Source organism: Alosa pseudoharengus, unplaced genomic scaffold, assembly GCF_046254945.1.
Source record: "Alosa pseudoharengus isolate Yale_2024_CS ecotype anadromous, Long Island Sound unplaced genomic scaffold, YU_APseudo_1.1 YU_APseudo_1.1_scf_6, whole genome shotgun sequence".
Taxonomy (NCBI): domain Eukaryota; kingdom Metazoa; phylum Chordata; class Actinopteri; order Clupeiformes; family Clupeidae; genus Alosa; species Alosa pseudoharengus.
Window position 1 is genome coordinate 15,239,394 of NW_027468848.1, and position 18,942 is coordinate 15,258,335.

At 46.5% G+C, this 18,942-nt stretch overlaps 1 protein-coding gene across 1 annotated transcript in view; it reads left to right on the forward strand.

The window, feature by feature from the left end:
• The window catches only part of fbxl17 (F-box and leucine-rich repeat protein 17), a 203,665-nt gene that overhangs the window by 176,891 nt on the left and 7,832 nt on the right, over positions 1-18,942 (forward strand). Inside the window, exon 9 of the mRNA XM_076270375.1 lies at positions 10,356-10,498. Coding sequence (XP_076126490.1) covers positions 10,356-10,498 — 143 coding nt within the window. The remainder of the gene's footprint in view (positions 1-10,355; positions 10,499-18,942) is intronic.

Below are 18,942 nucleotides of genomic sequence, written 5' to 3' on the forward strand. Positions count from 1 at the left end.
AGAGAGAAAGGGAGAGAGAGTGGGAGAGAGAGAGAGTGGGAGAGGGAGGGAGAGAGAGAGAGTGGGAGAGGGAGAGAGAGTGGGAGGGAGAGAGAGAGAGTGTGGGAGAGAGCTGCTGTGTAGGTGTGTAGCGGTGTAGGTGTGCAGGCCCACTGCAGGCGTCTGTGGGCAGCTCTGGCTGCATTACAGCGTGTAATTGGTGTAAAGCAGAGCGCTGGCTGTGAGCTGGATTAGAGCAAAGCCGTAAATGGAGCCTGAGCTCCATGAAGGAGTTTAGAGAGAGAGAGAGAGAGAGGAGGAGGATACTGAGGACTGATATGAGCTAGAATTATTCCTTTATTTTGTTAGGTTATTATTGATGTTTTCCTTGTGTTAAATGGTAAATGCTGGTTGCTGTTACCTTCTGGTACCTCCTACATCAATTATATTTTCTCCTCCTTTCTGCTTTCCTCTTTTCCACATCCTTACCCTGCTCTCATATCCTCTCCTCTCCTTTCCTCTCCTCCTCTCATCTCATCTCCTCTCCTCTCCTCCTCTCATCTCATCTCCTCTCCTCTCCTCCTCTCCCCTCCTCTCCTCTCCTCCTCTCATCTCATCTCCTCTCCTCTCCTCTCCCCTCCCCTCCTCTCCTCTCCTCCTCTCATCTCCTCTCCTCTCATCTCCTGTCCTGTCCTCTCCTCTCCTCTCTCCTCTCCTCTCCTCTCCTCCTCTCATTTCTTCTCCTCTCCTGTCCTGTCCTGTCCTGTCCTCTTATCTCCTCTCCTTTCCTGTCCTCTCCTCTTATCTCCTCTCCTTTCCTCTCCTCTCCTCTCCTCTCTCCTCTCCTCTCCTCTCCTGTCCTCTCCTCTCCTCTCCTCTCCTCTCCTCTCCTCTCCTCTCCTCTCCTCTCCTCTCCTCCTCTCCCCTCCTCTCCTCCTCTCATCTCATCTCCTCTCCCCTCCCCTCCTCTCCTCTCCTCCTCTCATCTCCTCTCCTCTCATCTCCTGTCCTGTCCTCTCCTCTCTCCTCTCCTCTCCTCTCCTCCTCTCATTTCTTCTCCTCTCCTGTCCTGTCCTGTCCTGTCCTCTTATCTCCTCTCCTTTCCTGTCCTCTCCTCTTATCTCCTCTCCTTTCCTTTCCTCTCCTCTCCTCTCCTCTCTCCTCTCCTCTCATCTCCTCTCCTCTCATCTCCTGTCCTGTCCTCTCCTCTCCTCTCTCCTCTCCTCTCCTCTCCTCCTCTCATTTCTTCTCCTCTCCTGTCCTGTCCTGTCCTCTCCTCTTATCTCCTCTCCTTTCCTTTCCTCTCCTCTCCTCTCCTCTCTCCTCTCATCTCCTCTCCTCTCCTCTCCTCTCCTCTCCTGTCCTTCACTCTACTTATCTTGATGTTTATCCAGGATATGTGCACATGGGAGCTGTGTGTGTGTGTTTACACGTCTAGATGTTTATGTACATAGATAAGGGCCTAAAACCATGGGGGTTGGGCTCAGTTACTGAGTGATGCATACTTACTCCAAGCAATTGTGTGTTTGTGTGTGTGTGTGCGTGTGCGTGTGTGTGTTTGTTTGTGTTTTCTGTCATCTTAATTATCAAATTGTAGGCTGAGTCATGTTCCTTTGCTCAGAGCAGGATTTCTCTTCTCCTCTTCTCTTCATCTTCTAGATGCTGTCTAATGATGTGTGCGTGTGTGTTTAATAAGCATATCATATTATAAATGAGAAGAATACGATTTCAACAGCAAGTTTGAATTGTTTGTGTCTCTGCATGCGAGATTCTTTCCTTGTGCATTCATGTTCGGAGGGAACAGTGTGTGTGTGTGTGTGTGTGTGTGTGTGTGTGTGTGTGTGTGTGTGTGTGTGTGTGTGTGTGTGTGTGTCCTCTCTCGAGTCCTGTCCAGCCCACAGTAAAGCACAAAGTTCCTGCTGATGCGGCAGATGAGAACCACACTACTCAACATGTTCTCTCTCTCTCTTTCTCTCAACACACGTAGTGAGACAGAGAGCACTCACAACATTCTTGTTTCATGGCCAGGAATATGTTTAATCATAATCAAATGCCTGCACCAGACTCTCTCTCTCTCTCTCTCTCTCTCTGTCCTCTCTCTCTCTCTCTCTCTCTCTCTCTCCCTCTCTCTCTCCCTTTCTCTCCCTCTCTTTCCTCTGCTCTCATTGGTGATGGAGAGAGGAGGGAGAGTTGGGAAAAGGAGTAAAGAAGAGGGGGAGGATTGGCAGATCTGACCTGTTCAAGATTAGAGCTGACACCAGGATCTCTGGACAACATCATCCTCTGCGTGTGTGTGTGTGTGTGTGTGAGAGAGAGAGAGAGAGAGAGAGAGAGAGAGAGAGGAGAGGTATTACTGGTGATCAGACTCCAGGCTCCGTGTGTCTTTCCTATGGTTGCTGCTCCAAGTGTTTTTTTATCTCCAGGGTCGTCTAAGGAGACAAGCCGCTTAATTCATACTTGCCTACCTTCTCTAGGGTCCCAAAGGCATATTAGGCGTCTAAAAATAACTGTGTGTGTGAGAGAGAGAGAAAGGAGATAGTTATTTTATGTTTTGTAGAGTTCTCTAGGGTAGTAAGGTGATTGTATCCTTGTTCTCTCTTTCACACGCACATGCACACACACACACCCTCTTACACACTAAGGCTGGCAGTGTTCAGTGAGGCAGGGCCGATTGCTGGAGGTAGCCTTTAATTCCTCATGTCAGCTGCATGTAGCTGCATGTCCTCAGAGAAAAATGAAGGCGCTTCAAGTCCCCATTCATTAGAATTGATAACAGGTCTCTGCTCAAATTTCCCCGACACAGGCACACGCATACACACACACACACACACACACAAACTGAGGCATGCATACACCGAAAGTCATTTTAATAGAGAGTGGAGTGGAGTGTGTCCTCATTACCAGCTCCCAGTAACATAGTCAGACTGAGCCCAACACACACACAAGCACCCTCACACACACACACACACACACACATACACACACACACATATACACACACACACACACACACAAGCACCCTCACACACACACACACACACACACACACACACACATACACACACACACATATACACACACACACACACACACACATACACACACACACATATACACACACACACACACACACAAGCACACTCACACACACGTCTTCTGTCCTTTTCCTTTCCTCTTGCATATCGCTTCATTTGTTTCTCAGACAGGAAATCATTATCCGTCAAGAGGAACTATTTCCTGGGCCTATGATCGCTGGGCCCTGAAAGATCCAGGGCTGTCTGAGCTTTAAGAATGAGTGGAGATGCTCTCTCTGTTTAGTAGTTTCTTGAACAGGTAATGTGTTTAAATGTCCTTTATTGCTTATGCCCTATAGCCCTACAGATCACATGGCCTCTGTTTATTACGTGTGCTTGTCTGCATTTGTAAACACACCTATACACACACACACTCTGCATGGTTCTGTACTTTAAATAGGTCTCATTAGGATCTCCTCTTGAAGCAGATGAACTCCTCCAGTGTCTGAAGGAGGCCTTGTTCTTTTCTTTCCTTTCTGTTCTCTCTGTCTCTCTCTCTCTCTCTCTCTCTCTCTGCCTGTCTGTTTCTCTCAAGGTTGGATGAATTGTGGTGCATCTGTCTCCAAAACTAAATTGATTTTCCATTTAGTTAGGCAGCATTGGCATTACATGCTTTCATTATTCACCAGAAAAGAAACATCTGTGTGTGTGTGTGTGTGTGTGTGTGTGTGTGTGTGTGTGTGTGTGTGTGTGTGTGTGTGTGTGTGTGTGTGTGAGAGAGAGAGAGAGCTGACACATGTGTGAGTGGTCCATGTCCTGTTCAGCTCTATAAGTGGAGATTCTCCTCATGCAATCAGGAAGTTGCCAAACAAAAGAATCATGTTCTCTCCCATTAGTACTGCACCATGTCCATTTAAAAGTTCTTGCCTGAGGCTGTGTGTGTGTGTTTGTGGAAAAGATTGCACGGCAGATTCACCTCCCTTACTTCCTTTTGCGGAGCATTGCATTCAACACACACACACACACACACACACACACAAATTCAGGAATTGCATAGCAGTAATTGCTCTGAGCCTTTTTGGATGAGAGAGACAGGCATGTACATCTGCAGAGTGCTCTCTCTCTCACACACACACACACACACACACACACACACACAATAGAGAGAGAACATACGGAAGAACATGTGGAGCGGCGTGTGCTGATGGCTTGCTAGTAGCTCGCTCTGCTCAGGCTGTTTGAACAGCATCCCGTGTGTGTGTGTGTGTGTGTGTGTGTGTGTGTGTGTGTGTTTGTGTGTGTGTGACGGAAGAGGAGTGACCCTGTATGACTGAACATGAGTCCCCATGAGCATACAGCTAATGGCACATTACTGAACACTAACTCATTTACCACCACACGGCTACGTCTCTCATTCTCTCTCTCTCTCTCTCCTTTCCTCTCTCTCTCTCTCTCATCAATGCTTTTAGTGCATCAGTGACAAAGTGGCGTGCTCTTTAATGGAGTTTAGCCCCTGACCTAATAGAGAGATGCTAATCTGATTGGCCTCCTGGGTCCAGCGCTGCGTTATTCACGCTGAGCTCACTGACCACCAGCGATAGAGCTCTGTCCTGCTCACGAGCCTGCACGTGTGCTTTCACCATACTGAGACAGACTGATCTGACCATGGCAAGCCCTCTAGAAGGTTCTAGAGACACAGGTGAACGCTAAAAATGAACACACTAACTGCTGCATTGTCTTGAGATGCTGTCTTTGCTGATATTTGTAGTCAAGTCACTTTATTTATGTAGCACATTTAAAACCAACAGGTGTTGACCCAAAGTGCTTTACAGTTGAGTCAGGCAAACAAGAATGATGTGAACACAGAGGCTTAGAGGGACACAACTTAACTAAGCAGACATTTGTATTTGTGTTTTTATAAACTCAAGGGTGTGTATTTTTCTGTCTTTATGGTTCTAATTGAGCGCTTGTGGACAAACAAGGGCAGACTTAAGTCCAGACTGCCCTGCTGTTTATCTGTCATCAGGGTGAGGATGTGATTAGTGGTGCTGTCCATTGTTCTGACCGCAGCAGTCAATCAGCTGACATTGGATCACGCCATGACCTCACCCAACAAGTACTGCAACACCTTTAGGGTTTCCTACAGTCTCCTGACATCAAATGTACACGCTTAATGAAGAATGCAGTGTGGAAGTAAAGCATGCATGTTTTAGATGGAAAGGATACTTTTATAACCAGTGTGGCTGTAAGCCTACAGAAGTTTTCCAGTGACCATATTCTTTACTAGTAGACTTTGAATAGGAGCACCATCCCACCTCCACAGTAGTATAAGTATGTATAAGTATATATACTCTTTTGATCCCATGAGGGAAATTTGGTCTCTGCATTTATCCCAATCCGAGAATTAGCACTCAGCACATAGTGAGCACACAGTGAGGTGAAGCACACACTAATCCCGGCGCAGTGAGCTGCCTGCATCAACAGCGGCGCTCGGGGAGCAGTGAGGGGTTAGGTGCCTTGCTCGGGGTTCGAACCAGCAACCTTCCGGTTACAAGTCCGAACCGCTAACCAGTAGGCCACGGCTGCCCCCCCAGTTTAGTTTACTAACATGAATAACTCGGATGCCAAAATATAGTCAAAGCTGTTTATTCCATTAGAATGTATAGCGATACAATCCATATGCATCCACTGGTAGCCCAGTGTCTCTACAGGAGAATGTAAAGAAGCCTAAAAGACTTCTTAGAAGACTGACTCTCTTTCTCTCTCTCTCTCTCTCTCTCTCTCTCTCTCTCTCTCTCTCTCTCTCTCTCTCTCTCTCTCTCTCTCTCTCTCTCTGTAATTCTGTCTCTTTGTGCGTTTGTATCCATTTATGTTTCTACAGGCACGTAGGCTTGACATTAAAGGCACTTTTAATACACTCTGTGGCATTCTTCACCATGACTGCTTAATGATTAGCAAGTCAAACCAGCACACACTCACGCGGATGCGCACACACACTCTCACACACATACACACACACACACACACACACACACACACACACACACATATATTGAGTGCTATACATTTTTATAGGGCAAATTGGAATGTGTGGTTCTCTTGATGTGGTGTAGTCTCTCTGCGGGAGACACACACACACACACACACACACACACACACACACTGGCTTTCGTCTCATCTCCAAGGGTAAACAGCACATGTATAGTGCAAGTGGCAGCAAGCAAAAGAGAAAGAAAGAAGAAGACAAAAGCCATATGATGAACGGAGGGGATAAGAGGCTATGACATGAAAGACTGTGTGTGTGTGTGTGTGTGTGTTATATGAGCGACTGAAGATGAGAGAGAGCTGTGGAGATGGAGGGAGAGGAAGAGAAGGAGAGAGAGACTCATCTCATCTGCTGGATGCTGTTGTCAGCAGGGGGCTGTAATATGGTCTGGCCTGTGGATGGAGGCAACACTAATGTTCATGACTTTTAAATGTGCTCACTCATTATCGCCCCGGGCCCAGTGGCTGGGTAAACAGCACACCCGTGTGTGTGTGTGTGAGGGTGAAAGAAAGAGGGAAATATATCCCCAGTTGACAAACTCGCATGGCAGCCAACCAAAATGCATTAACACAAGGCAGGCCATCAGGCACATCACAGCCCAAAACAATAGTCCTTCATCTCAGGTCTTGGTGATGTGTCCTCTGTGTGTCTGTGTCTGTGGGTGTGGAAGAGTCCACATTAGGCCTAATGTCTGAGTTTTGTCTATAGCACATACATCGTGTGTGTCTCTGTTGAAACGTTCAGTGTTATTACTTTACGAGAGCGGTTTCCCTATCTTGTTCTCTCCATTTGTGTGTGTGTGTGTGTGTGTGGCGAGAGCTCTGTGTGTGTTCAGTTTAAAGTTACGAGACTCAGAGACTCCTCTGTCTCTCTGTCTGCCTCAGCATCTTGTGCAAACATACAACATGCCTATCTCATGACCACAGACATGCACATATTCGCTCACACACACACACACACACACACACTCTAACATGTATGCGCACACTTTGAGATACAAAGAAGTAAAGTGGTGTGTGTGTGTGTTTTCTTTTTGAGGGGGCATGGAGCATCACCAGTGGTGGTCTAGGGAAAATGTGAAATGTAGCCGTGCAACAACCATGACCTCCCTCACGACACACCTCACTGACTGTGTGATAGAGTGCTTCACACTCACATTCTCACACACACACACACACACACAGACTCTCAGACAGAGCCCATGAGAGAGACAGGGAGTTATGGAATACAGTCAGATTAAGTGTTAAATGTTTACCATGTTGTAACAACCTCTTAGTAGGCGAACATACGTTTGTTTCTGTGTCTGCGTGCCTGTATGCGTGTCTATATGAGTGAGGCATCGTTTGATTTTATACACCATCATCTCTGATTCTCTGCATGCATTTTCTATGCATGTTAGTATGATTCTTACAAGGTATGGAAAAGTGGGATTTTAAATCATGCACTATTAGCAAAATATCAAGGGGCAAATTATCAAAAGAAAAACCTTTTAAGAGTTCTTTTCGAAAGGGCTAATTGTCCATTACTTCTGTGCAGTGTCTGTGAGATTGTGCATGTAATTTGTATGGTAAAATGTGATTAATAAATGAACAGGCTTTTCTGATGAGTTTTTGAGAGGACAATGGATTTTCAGATATCATATACTCAAATATATATTATATTCTATATAATGTTTGTTTTTCTGTGTGTGTGTGTGTGTTTGTGTTTGTGTTTGTGTTTGTGTTTGTGTTTGTGTTTGTGTTTGTGTTCGTGTTCGTGTCTGTTCCCTCTGGGTACAGGTGGCTGTAGTGGTCATGCATGTGAGAATTGTTTCTCTGCCCAATACAAGCCTAGTGCCACCACCCTCTAGTCCAGGGGTTGGCAACAGGCGGCCCGTGGGCCAAAGCTGGCCCGCCAGCAATATTATTTGACCCGCCAGATTATTCTAGTAGTCCAATTTTCTTTAAATCATTTACAAATAGCCTATTTACCAATCAGACCACGTGTGTTTAAACAAATATGAGAAAGAACACCAGACGCACTATGATCGGGTCCTTTGATCCCTGATCCTCTGCCAGCGCATGTTGCGCTTTTGTGCCTCTGTCGGGAGTGGATAGGCCACCTTGAAGGTGCCGCTTTGTCTTTTAATGCCGTTCCTTTCAAACAGTGATGCATCATTGCAGATCAGCCACACGGGCTTTGCATCTGTGAAACCGGCTAAGATGAACGCAAACTAATTCTTTCCAATCCTTTTTATAGGCTTTACTTTCGCGGTAAAATAGTGCTGGGCGGTATACCGGTTCACACCGTATACCGGTGTATATTTTCGTTATGATATGAATTTTTAATATACCGCCATACCGGTGTATTTGATTACACAACGTTTGGAACGCTGCGCCGCGTAAACACAAAACACCTTAAGTTTTCCCCCTGAAGTATGACCCTTAAGGCTTAATTTCTCCTTAGGTAAGGGGTTTATTTAAGGGTGTTGCACAGGATACCTTAAATTGTTTCTTTAGTTAAGGAAAAACGTTAAAGGATACTGCATTGAAAGGGATTTACCAAAGATCCTTGATTACTAGCTCCGCTTTAACCCTTTCTGGATTTACCGTCACGAAAATTCTATTGAGATTGTTCAACAGCTATAACTAGCTGGCTAGTAGGTGATGTCGTTAGTTAGCAACCCACCGAACACAGTGAAGTTTAATGTTCTTATCATTCATCTCACCTTAAGAATGTTCGCTGAAATTATCCAGGTAGCAAGTAAAGCATGTTATAGACATGCACTGAGCAATACTAGCTGGCTAGTTAGAAATGATCCTGACTGTCATCAGTGCACCAAAACGAACTTTTTTTGTTAATGTTTTGCCTAGCGAACCGAACCGAAGCTCATGGCAGGCTAACAAGACATCCACATCCACATGAAGTTAACGTTAGCCTACCACTAACGTCATGTAAACCACACAATAACAATAAGGCATGTTTCTGATAGGCCTATTTGACAGAGTATTAAGCATATTAGCAGAGAGGTTTTATTTTAAATTGTATAATTTTCAAAAAAGTATAATTATTGCAAGTTGCACTACTTTTTGTATTGGTTTGATACAAGATGTTTGTGAAATTTGCACAGTAAAAGTTCTGTTTTTTGACTGCAATTGTCTTTGCATTCTGATTAGATTCTTCATTAGAATCATGAGTGGCTCTTTGTAAACAGCATCATTTTCTGGGGCCATGCAAAACTGCACTGTAATTACCACTAGTGTGAAGTTATTCTACATCATGACAGTAAAATAGACCATCCTTAGTCAGTGTACTGCAGCAATTCCTCTCTCAACCTGTAGAAAATGCTGTGAACATCTGATTATGCACGGGGGAAAAATACCGTCATATACCGTGAAACCGTAAGAATTTTGAAAGATACCGTGATATACATTTTTGGTCATACCGCCCAGCACTACGGTAAAACTTCCTGCTTTAGACATTTTCTCCAACCTAACTTATATCTGTAGCTCGCTCCTCACTCTACACGCTAATATTTATTGTAGGAAAACAATAAGCATAGTAACATTGTCATGTCAGGAGGTGAGTCAACCAAGTATTTAAGAATAAAAGTAAGATAGACTATCCAAAGTAGTAGCCTAATTAGGCCTAAAATAAACAAGGCTCCGTGTTAAACAGTCTATCGTTGCCAAAATTATTGTAGCCTAGGCTTACTATTCACGATATTGAAAGGGAACATAAAACAGAGTTAATCAAGAGCATGTAATTATTCAATTGACCATCAATGGGCCCATCCATGGTTAATGAGTTATTTTCCATGAGTTATTTTTTTATCCACTCTCCGTGTAGATGCGTGTTGACTAACAGGTCATCCACCGGAGCGGCGTTTAAATATTAGCCTATCCTCTGGCCCACCATCTTTTGGCTAAGTAAAATAACTGGCCCGCGCCCAAATTTACTTGCCGACCCCTGCTCTAGTCTTTGTGATAAATTAGTGTGTGTGTGTGTGTGTGTGTGTGTGTGTGTCATTTCCGAGAAGTGGTTGGGTGAGCTTGGCTTGTTTTGGTTGTTTTGGCCAGTTGGATCCCTCACACAGAGAGCCATCAAGTCTGTTCCTAAACAAGGGGGAGGCTCATGGCTATGGGTGGGAGGACTGAGCTTTAGAGTTAACCCTTTCATGTCCTCACTGACTGATCTTCTGTCTTAATGGTAAAGGACTGAGCACCTGTCCAGACACCATTCTTAGCCGTGTGTGGGTGCGTGCGTGCGTGCGTTTCATTGTTCTGGATGATGTGTTTCAACTGACCGTGGTCTGTGTGCTTTGTGTTCTCCTGCAGCTCTGATAGCGATTGGCCAGTACAGCAGCAGCATCGAGACGGTGGACGCTGGCTGGTGCAAAGACATCACTGACCAAGGGGCCACACAGATCGCCAAGAGCAGCAAGTCTCTGCGCTATCTGGGCCTCATGCGCTGTGACAAGGTGAGTGCAGTCATGCGTTTACACACACACACACACACACACACACACACATACACACAGTTATGCTGAAAGAGAAAAAAGACTTCAGTAACCAGGACACAGACAGCTAAGACTAGCAAGTCAGCATCACCTGTCCTTTATGCGGTATGACAATGTTACACACACACACACACACACACACACACACACACACACACACACACCACACTGGTACAGAGGAAGAGAAAGAGTAAATCACTGACCAAGGAGCCAATCAAATTACCTTGAAGTGAGTCACTGTGTCACATGGGACAAGGTCAGCAAAGCTCTCTCTCTCTTCTCTCTCTCTCTCTCTCTCTCTCTCTCTCTCTCTCTCTCTTCTCTCTCTCTCTCTCTCTCTCATTACAGTACATGTGTATACATGTTACATGCATTTGAGCACTTGAGCAGATAGATGTGGATATGTGAAAATATACAATCTATAAACACAAAATGTAAAGACGTTTTCTGGACAGACACAGATGCAGACAAACATTTCCTCCCACATACACAGGACAGAGGTGCAGCTAGTCACCCACAGGAGTGTAGGCCATGCTGCACTCTCAGGGGTCAGAAAGGCACCAGTTAAAGCTTCTGACCTCATCCTTTGACAGACCTTACACACACACACATATATAAACACCCACACACACACACACACACACACAATTTCACTCTCTCTCACTCCACACTTTCTCTTTCATTGCCCCTCTCCCTTAAAGGCACAGAATCATCCATCATACTAAACTAGGTCTTACCTGCTGTCATAGAGCTCTTCTCATACTGGGAGGTCCTCTTGTCTCTCTCTCTCTCACACACACACACACACACACACACACACACACACACACACACACACACACACATACACACACACACACACACACACACACACACACACACACACACACACATACACATATTCTCCCACTCAGTCTTCCTTTGTAATCTACACTTCTGCACTCTCTGTCAGCGACTCTAAATTCAAATAAAAGAAATCAAATCCAAAGTCATGTAGGTCTTGAAATTGGAGCAAGAGTTCCTCTTTTATTCTCTCCTCTTTTATTCTTCACCTTTTCACCAGTTCTCTCTCTCTCTCTCTCTCTCTCTCTCTCTGTCTCTCTGCTTTGGGTTCTATGGCACGCTGGATTTGATTGATGTGACTGTTCTGACTACAGTACATGTGGGTAAATGATGAGGTAAAACGCATCCAAATCAAAAGGTGAGAGGACCTGTGGGAGAGCAGCTGCAGCGTCCGAACCACATTCAGCTCGAAGTGCTCAGGAGGACCTGACCAGCGGTCATTTCCCTGATCCCACCCCATCTCTCTCTCCTATTCTCTTTTTGTCACTCTCCGCTGTCCTACCTGAATAAAGGCAGCAGTCCCCAAAAATATACTTCAAAAATGAGGTCGTGAATCTGATATGAATTCATTCACAGTCAGTCACAGACTACCCATCATGCATCCCATCTATGGCCAGCACAGACCACAGACACTCAACACAGGCCCTCCACACTACACAAACCTGAGTCCAGTGTCCTAGAGCACACGGGTCAGTTGAACAGACCATGCATCAGTTGTGCAATAAACAAGCATAACACACTGAGTGTGAGATGGTGCCGGACTCTATAAATGCTGGCACTGGGAGTGGAGAAGCTGCCCTGCTGGCTGCCGCCTCCTGAGAAACTTCTTCTCCCACTGAGTGGACCTTTTTGCTCTGATTTAGGGGCTCCATCAGCCAGAGATCAGTCTGTGCTTAAACAAAATGGCGTGGAGTAAATTAGCCCTTAATTAGCATTAGCGCGCGGAGCGGGGCCATTAAGGAGTTTACACTGCCAATACCCGCCGTCGCACATCATTAGGGCCGCAGGGTAGCTGATGAGGCGGGGCAGCTCCTCTCCTCTCCTCTCTGCGCCACGCCATGCCGCGCCGGGCAAACAGCGGGGGATTGAAACCTCATCTCCACACCACAGCCACGACGAGGGCACTGTCCTTCACGCTGGCAGCAGGCGGACGTGTGTGTCGCACTCGGCCCCGACTGGCCCCGTCTCCACAGAGGCGTGGCTGTAGTGTGAGATGACGCCTGCGTCACCCTGTCGAACCTGATAGCAGGTGCTGCTTGAGTGATTGACACCTGGCAGCTCCTCTCTGACCCCTACCGCCTGATAGGCTCTCCCATTTGAATACGAGCGCAGTCCTGCGTGCACTGCCCACGCCTGACCACAGCACCCAGACACTGGGGCATTTACAAGCGCTTGTGTTGTCAGATAAAGGTGCTCATTTACATTCTCTTTGCGTGAGTTGTTTGGGTGTGTTAGCACTGATTCATAATTGGCTGTGTTTCTTTGAGAATTCTTTTATTTTCCATTTCAATTTGTCGAAGTCATTTTGAAATGCATGTACACGCACGCAAATATGCAGAATGCGTTTCATTTCCATGAGGAGCGGTGTGTCCTCCCTGGGCTGACGGGGGAGAGGGTGGGAGGGAGGGCAGTCTTTTCTCATGAGGCTGCCTTACAAATAGACCCCATGAAAATTAAATTACATTTCACCTCTCTCGTGAGAAATCTCCCATGAGTTATGACTCTGGGTGTGTATGTGTGTGTGTGTGTGTGTGTGTGTATTAGTATTCATTGCCTGCATGGGTGAGGGTATGTCTCTGCATTTGTATATGTGGATATCACGTGTGTGTGTGTGTGTGTGTGTGTGTGTGTGTGTGTGTGTATGTATGTATGTGTGTCTCTGTGTGTGTGTCTGTGTGTCTCTCCATTTGTGTGTGCATCTCTGTGTGTGTGTGTGTCTGTGTGAATATTTGTGTGTGCGTTGTGTGTGTGCCGGATGCCCTTGTTTCATCTGGATTAAGTGCATCAGTGGACACCCTCCCCACTCTCCGGACCTGAGCTATGGCGTCTCTATGATAGGGTGATCCATTTGTCTCGGCGGGGTTTGTTTTTCTTAGTCTCTGACCTCACCGACAGTAGTGATAATATCCACCAATGGCGGCCGGGCTGAGCCGCTTCTCTGACTGTTTCTCAGTGGGAGTTCATTGGAACCAGAGCTGGGGAGTTTCTCTCTCTCACCGCCGGAGAGCCGCGGCTCGCTGGTCAACAGCCAGCAGCTTTATCACCAACACTCAGAGCAACTACAGTATCAGCCTCACGCCCCCCACACATCCCCCCCCCCCCCACCCACACGCACACACACACACACACACACACACACACACACACACACACACACACACACATACACACACACACCTCTCCCCCCATCAGGGTGCATCCAAGCACTCAGCGTCAGGGTTCTAGTAGGTTCTGTCAGGGCTGAGGAGCCCGCGGCACAGAGAGAGATATCTCTGCAGCTCCCATGGGTCAAGTGATGAAGCGATGCACAGGTGGTGGGGTCAGGTCCCAGTGAGGACACGTTGCTGGCCAAACGGATGTCTCTCTCACACCGTCCGTTGCTCTGGGTGTGGGAAGTGTGGGCTGAATAAGCGCTAGTGAGAGGGAATGTCTGTGGGCAGACAGGGTGATGGAGAGGAGTCGCTGTCAGACTGTGGTGTCACAGGGTCACGTCTGCCTCTCGTATGATTGGTGGAAGGAAACAGCCTCTCCTGCAGCCTGTGTCTTTGTATTGGTACAGAGGGAGAAGACCAGGGGCTAGTTTGATTCCAGCGTTGTCAGATCTCCCAATCCCTAGACTGCTGTGTGCACTAAACAGCCGGTGATGTAGGTCCCCATAAACCTGTGCAGATGGCTCTCTATGGCTAATCACACACGGTCATAATGTGTATCTGTCTTTGCTGTTGCCCCAACGTTTGGCAAAAGGCTGCGATCCCTGCGATTCCTTAATGGGACACCAGGCAACGTTGTCGTGTTAATTAATCATCTTCGTAAGTCGGTATGTGGTTAAATGACTCATTACAGGGCGAATGAAGACTCCCTCGTCCGCCCCTACTGCCTGTAGGAAGAATATCCCGCTTGCAATTTCGGTGTATCCTACCCGTGACCTTCAGTCTCACAAAGTCTCAGACATTGCGAGAAGCAGGATTAGTTTACATCCTGCATCCCCAGCACAGAGGCAGGCTAACGAAATGCTAGCGATTGTTGCAAACGTGTGTATAATGGCAGAGCCGGCAAAGAAGCAGCGAAAACCCTTGAAGGAAGATGAAAAGAAAAGGAAAAGAGCTTCAGACCGAGCGAGGGCTCGCACACGTATATGACACGTACAGATGCTAGGGGGTGCTTCGTAGAGAAAAAGCCCTCAGGCTTGCCTGGTGTACCTTTAAAGCACAGCCATGGTATGCTTTTATCTTGTGCTTTATTTTGTCTCATGCTGTCATGTCTGTGGCACTGTAAACAGGCCTTGCTTCGCTGCTCTAAGATAATCAGGCACCGCTTCACACATTTGCTCCCATCATGTGTCAAACAGTTGGGCTTTTATCATGAGTCTGTTTATTTATCTGTGCTGTGTTTCCATCCATCCGCTCATCACATGTTTATTGTTGTTAGTGTGTGTGTTTATCTAAGTCAGGTGAGGTGGTCATCATGGAGAGTGATTTATCCCCGCTGGTTATCTAACTCTGCTGGGATTTGGACATGCGGTGGCTGTGGTCTGTCTCGTGTAAGACAGCCTCTCTCAACTCTCCCTAACCCCACATGTGCACCAGTTGTGATGGATGGGTTCTGTTTGGACCAGAGACAGTGACATGTCAGTAATTAACCCTGGTTTACACCCTCGTGTGAACGCCAGACAGACAAACCGCTCTGTGTATGTGGCTGTGAATGTCTGTGCTTTCATGCGCACACTTATATGTGCTGTGCTCTTCTGGGTTGCTGAGATGAGAAGGGGCAGGGGGTGAGGTGGGGGGGTCTTCATATGACACGCATGTCTTATCCCTGACCCCCCCCTTAGGCCAGAGTCCCCCCTCCACCACCACAGACACAAAAAGAATGCTATTGATCGTAAGCAGCCACAATAATCCAATCAATTCATTTTCCTCTCTGCTTCTGAGCGCCTTTGATGTTGCTCAGCCAAGAACTGGACATGGGGCGAACTGCGTCCTGTTCTGGTTTGTGGAGTGCATACACACTCAACCCACACACACACACACACACACACTCACACACACACACACATACACACGCACTTTCACAGACGCATACACACACACTCTCATAGACGCTTACACCCACACACTCATATACGCATACAAACACTCTCTCACATACTCACACACACACACACACTCTCACATACTCACGCACACATGCTCATAAAGTACATTCACATGCGCACATTGACATTCTCGTGAACTTAGTTCATTAGGTTCGCTATTTGTTTTAGTCTACACTAATAGTCTGAGTAATAAATAATGTTGGGGATTAAGAGCATTTATCTGCAGTGTAAGGGTGGATTAGGTGTGGCATTCCCAGCACCACTCTTTAGTCCTGATGTTTGTTGACAGCTTTTTCTGTTTCTTTTCCCAAATGTGTGATGCTTGGCAGTCAGAGACTAGGTGGACTCTGCTATCAGTTGCACTCCGCACGTGAGACAAGCCGCTGATATGACGAGAGAGAGAGAGAGAGAGAGAGAGAGAGAGGGAGGGAGGGAGGGAGGGAGAGAGAGAGAGAGGGAGGGAGATTAGGAGTGAGAAAGAGATCCTGAGGGAGCAAGGGAATGACAGAAAGCTATCCAAATTATTTAGTGGTCAGTGTGCTCTCCCTTTGAACTCCCAATGAAGATTTACACAACTTTCAAGCCCCGATTCACTTCACCAAAACACGCCTGAAATGTTTTGTCTGGCCGTAAAATGGAAACAGGCTCTCACAGTAGAGGCGTGAGAGTGATCTTAGACACGTGCACACACAAACACACACACACACGCACGCTCTCACACACACACACACACACACACACACACTGTATATACATTCAGACTTCCTCACTGCAGATTCCTATAAATCAGCTGCATCCAGTTTCTCCTCTGGCTGCATTGAGGGCTCATTTGGCTGTTTGCTTTGCGGCTGAGTCTAATTGATTGTTTATGGGAAGCCCACTTCATCCCAGTCCACACCAGCTCATCTTCCGCTCCGTCTGGTGCACCACGCAAACACTACGTCAGTCCAACTCTCCACACCAGCCCCGCTCTTCTGTTCCCACCCTCTTTACCAGCGACTGTTCACACTGACCTGCTGTGTGTACCAGAGCTAGTGAGCGGAGCGAGCGAGCGAGGAGCGGAGCGGATGGAATTTTGTTGGAGCGCGGAGCGCTTTTTAATTCAGAGACCGGAGCGGCCGCTCTGTTCCGCTCCAATTTCGCTCCGGCGCCGCTCACACCACGAGTCTGAGGCATGCCCAAATCCACCCAGAACTCACGTCTTCATAATGAAACGAAGACCGTTACATTTCAAAATGAAGACACTTGTCATAGTGATGTAACGGATTCGTTGCTGCAGCTAGGTGCAGAGGCCGCGTTCAGTGCCTAACATTCAGAAACAGGAGCAGGGACGCAGGCCACGAAAAGTGCACTTTGGCAGATCATTTGGCAGATCAAATGCACACACACACTACACATACAGGGGTGGACGCAGCCCCCCACACAAAAAGGATCACACACGAGGAAGACCTAAAAGGGTAACACACTACACTAAAACACGGAGATTAAAACAGTAAATAAAGACATTAACACACACAAACAACCCCCAGAGTTCTCCCCCGTATCCCAGAATGCATTGTCCCAGAGTCCGTAGCACATAGTCCAGACGTTACAGTGAATTTGTTGGGGATGAAGTCGCTAAATATTTTAGAAAGGAGACTGAAAGTCATAGGGCTTACAAGCGTACTATTCCTACAAAACAACTAGATACAAACAATGTAGAGCAAGAACAACTAGCCTATGTCGTGACACTGTTCCAGTGAGATTTATTTTGGAATTTAGGAAGACACATTTCGCGTAAACATGAGTGTGCTGCGGAGAGCAAAGAAAAGCGTGAGCAATTTGAATGGCCTGCTTTAAGTAAGTAAGGCTGAATGGCCTGCTTTAAGTAAGTAAGGCTGAATGGCCTGCTTTAAGTAAGTAAGGCTGAATGGCCTGCTTTAAGTAAGTAAGGCTGAATGGCCTGCTTTAAGTAAGTAAGGCTGAATGGCCTGCTTTAAGTAAGTAAGGCTGAATGGCCTGCTTTAAGTAAGTAAGGCTGAATGGCCTGCTTTAAGTAAGTACGGCTGAATGGCCTGCTTTAAGTAAGTACGGCTGAATGGCCTGCTTTAAGTAAGTAAGGCTGAATGGCCTGCTTTAAGTAAGTAAGGCTGAATGGCCTATGCTTTAAGTAAGTAAGGCTGAATGGCCTGCTTTAAGTAAGTAAGGCTGAATGGCCTGCTTTAAGTAAGTAAGGCTGAATGGCCTATGCTTTAAGTAAGTAAGGCTGAATGGCCTGCTTTAAGTAAGTAAGGCTGAATGGCCTATGCTTTAAGTAAGTAAGGCTGAATGGCCTGCTTTAAGTAAGTAAGGCTGAATGGCCTGCTTTAAGTAAGTAAGGCTGAATGGCCTATGCTTTAAGTAAGTAAGGCTGAATGGCCTGCTTTAAGTAAGTAAGGCTGAATGGCCTGCTTTAAGTAAGTAAGGCTGAATGGCCTATGCTTTAAGTAAGGCCTATGCTTTAAGTAAGGCCTATGCTTTAAGTAAGGCCTATGCTTTAAGTAAGTAAGGCTGAATGGCCTGCTTTAAGTAAGTAAGGCTGAATGGCCTGCTTTAAGTAAGTACGGCTGAATGGCCTGCTTTAAGTAAGTAAGGCTGAATGGCCTATGCTTTAAGTAAGTACGGCTGAATGGCCTGCTTTAAGTAAGTAAGGCTGAATGGCCTATGCTTTAAGTAAGTAAGGCTGAATGGCCTGCTTTAAGTAAGTAAGGCTGAATGGCCTGCTTTAAGTAAGTAAGGCTGAATGGCCTGCTTTACAGTAAGTAAGGCTGAATGGCCTGCTTTACAGTAAGTAAGGCTGAATGGCCTGCTTTACAGTAAGTAAGGCTGAAGTAAAACTGGGACGCTAAACCTGTATTATTTAGGCAATTCATCCCACTGATCCCTTTAGTTTGAGAGAGAAACAGAGAAGCACTGACAGCTGTTTATAGCCTCAGAAAAAAGGTGAGATAAAGATAGTATAGGAAAGACAGAATACTACAGTACTGTATGTGCTTGCCCTGTCTACCTTCAGTAAGTAGTGTACAGTAAACACACACACAAACACACACACACACACACACACACACACACACACACACAAGCTGCTGTGGTGGAGAAGCAGAGCAAACAGAGGCTATTAAAGCAGCAGAGAATGTGATCAATAGCACGGCACGAGGCGAACAGTACCTGCCCACCATCAGCCTGGCCTGCCGCCACACACAGCGCTCTCACACACACACACACCTCC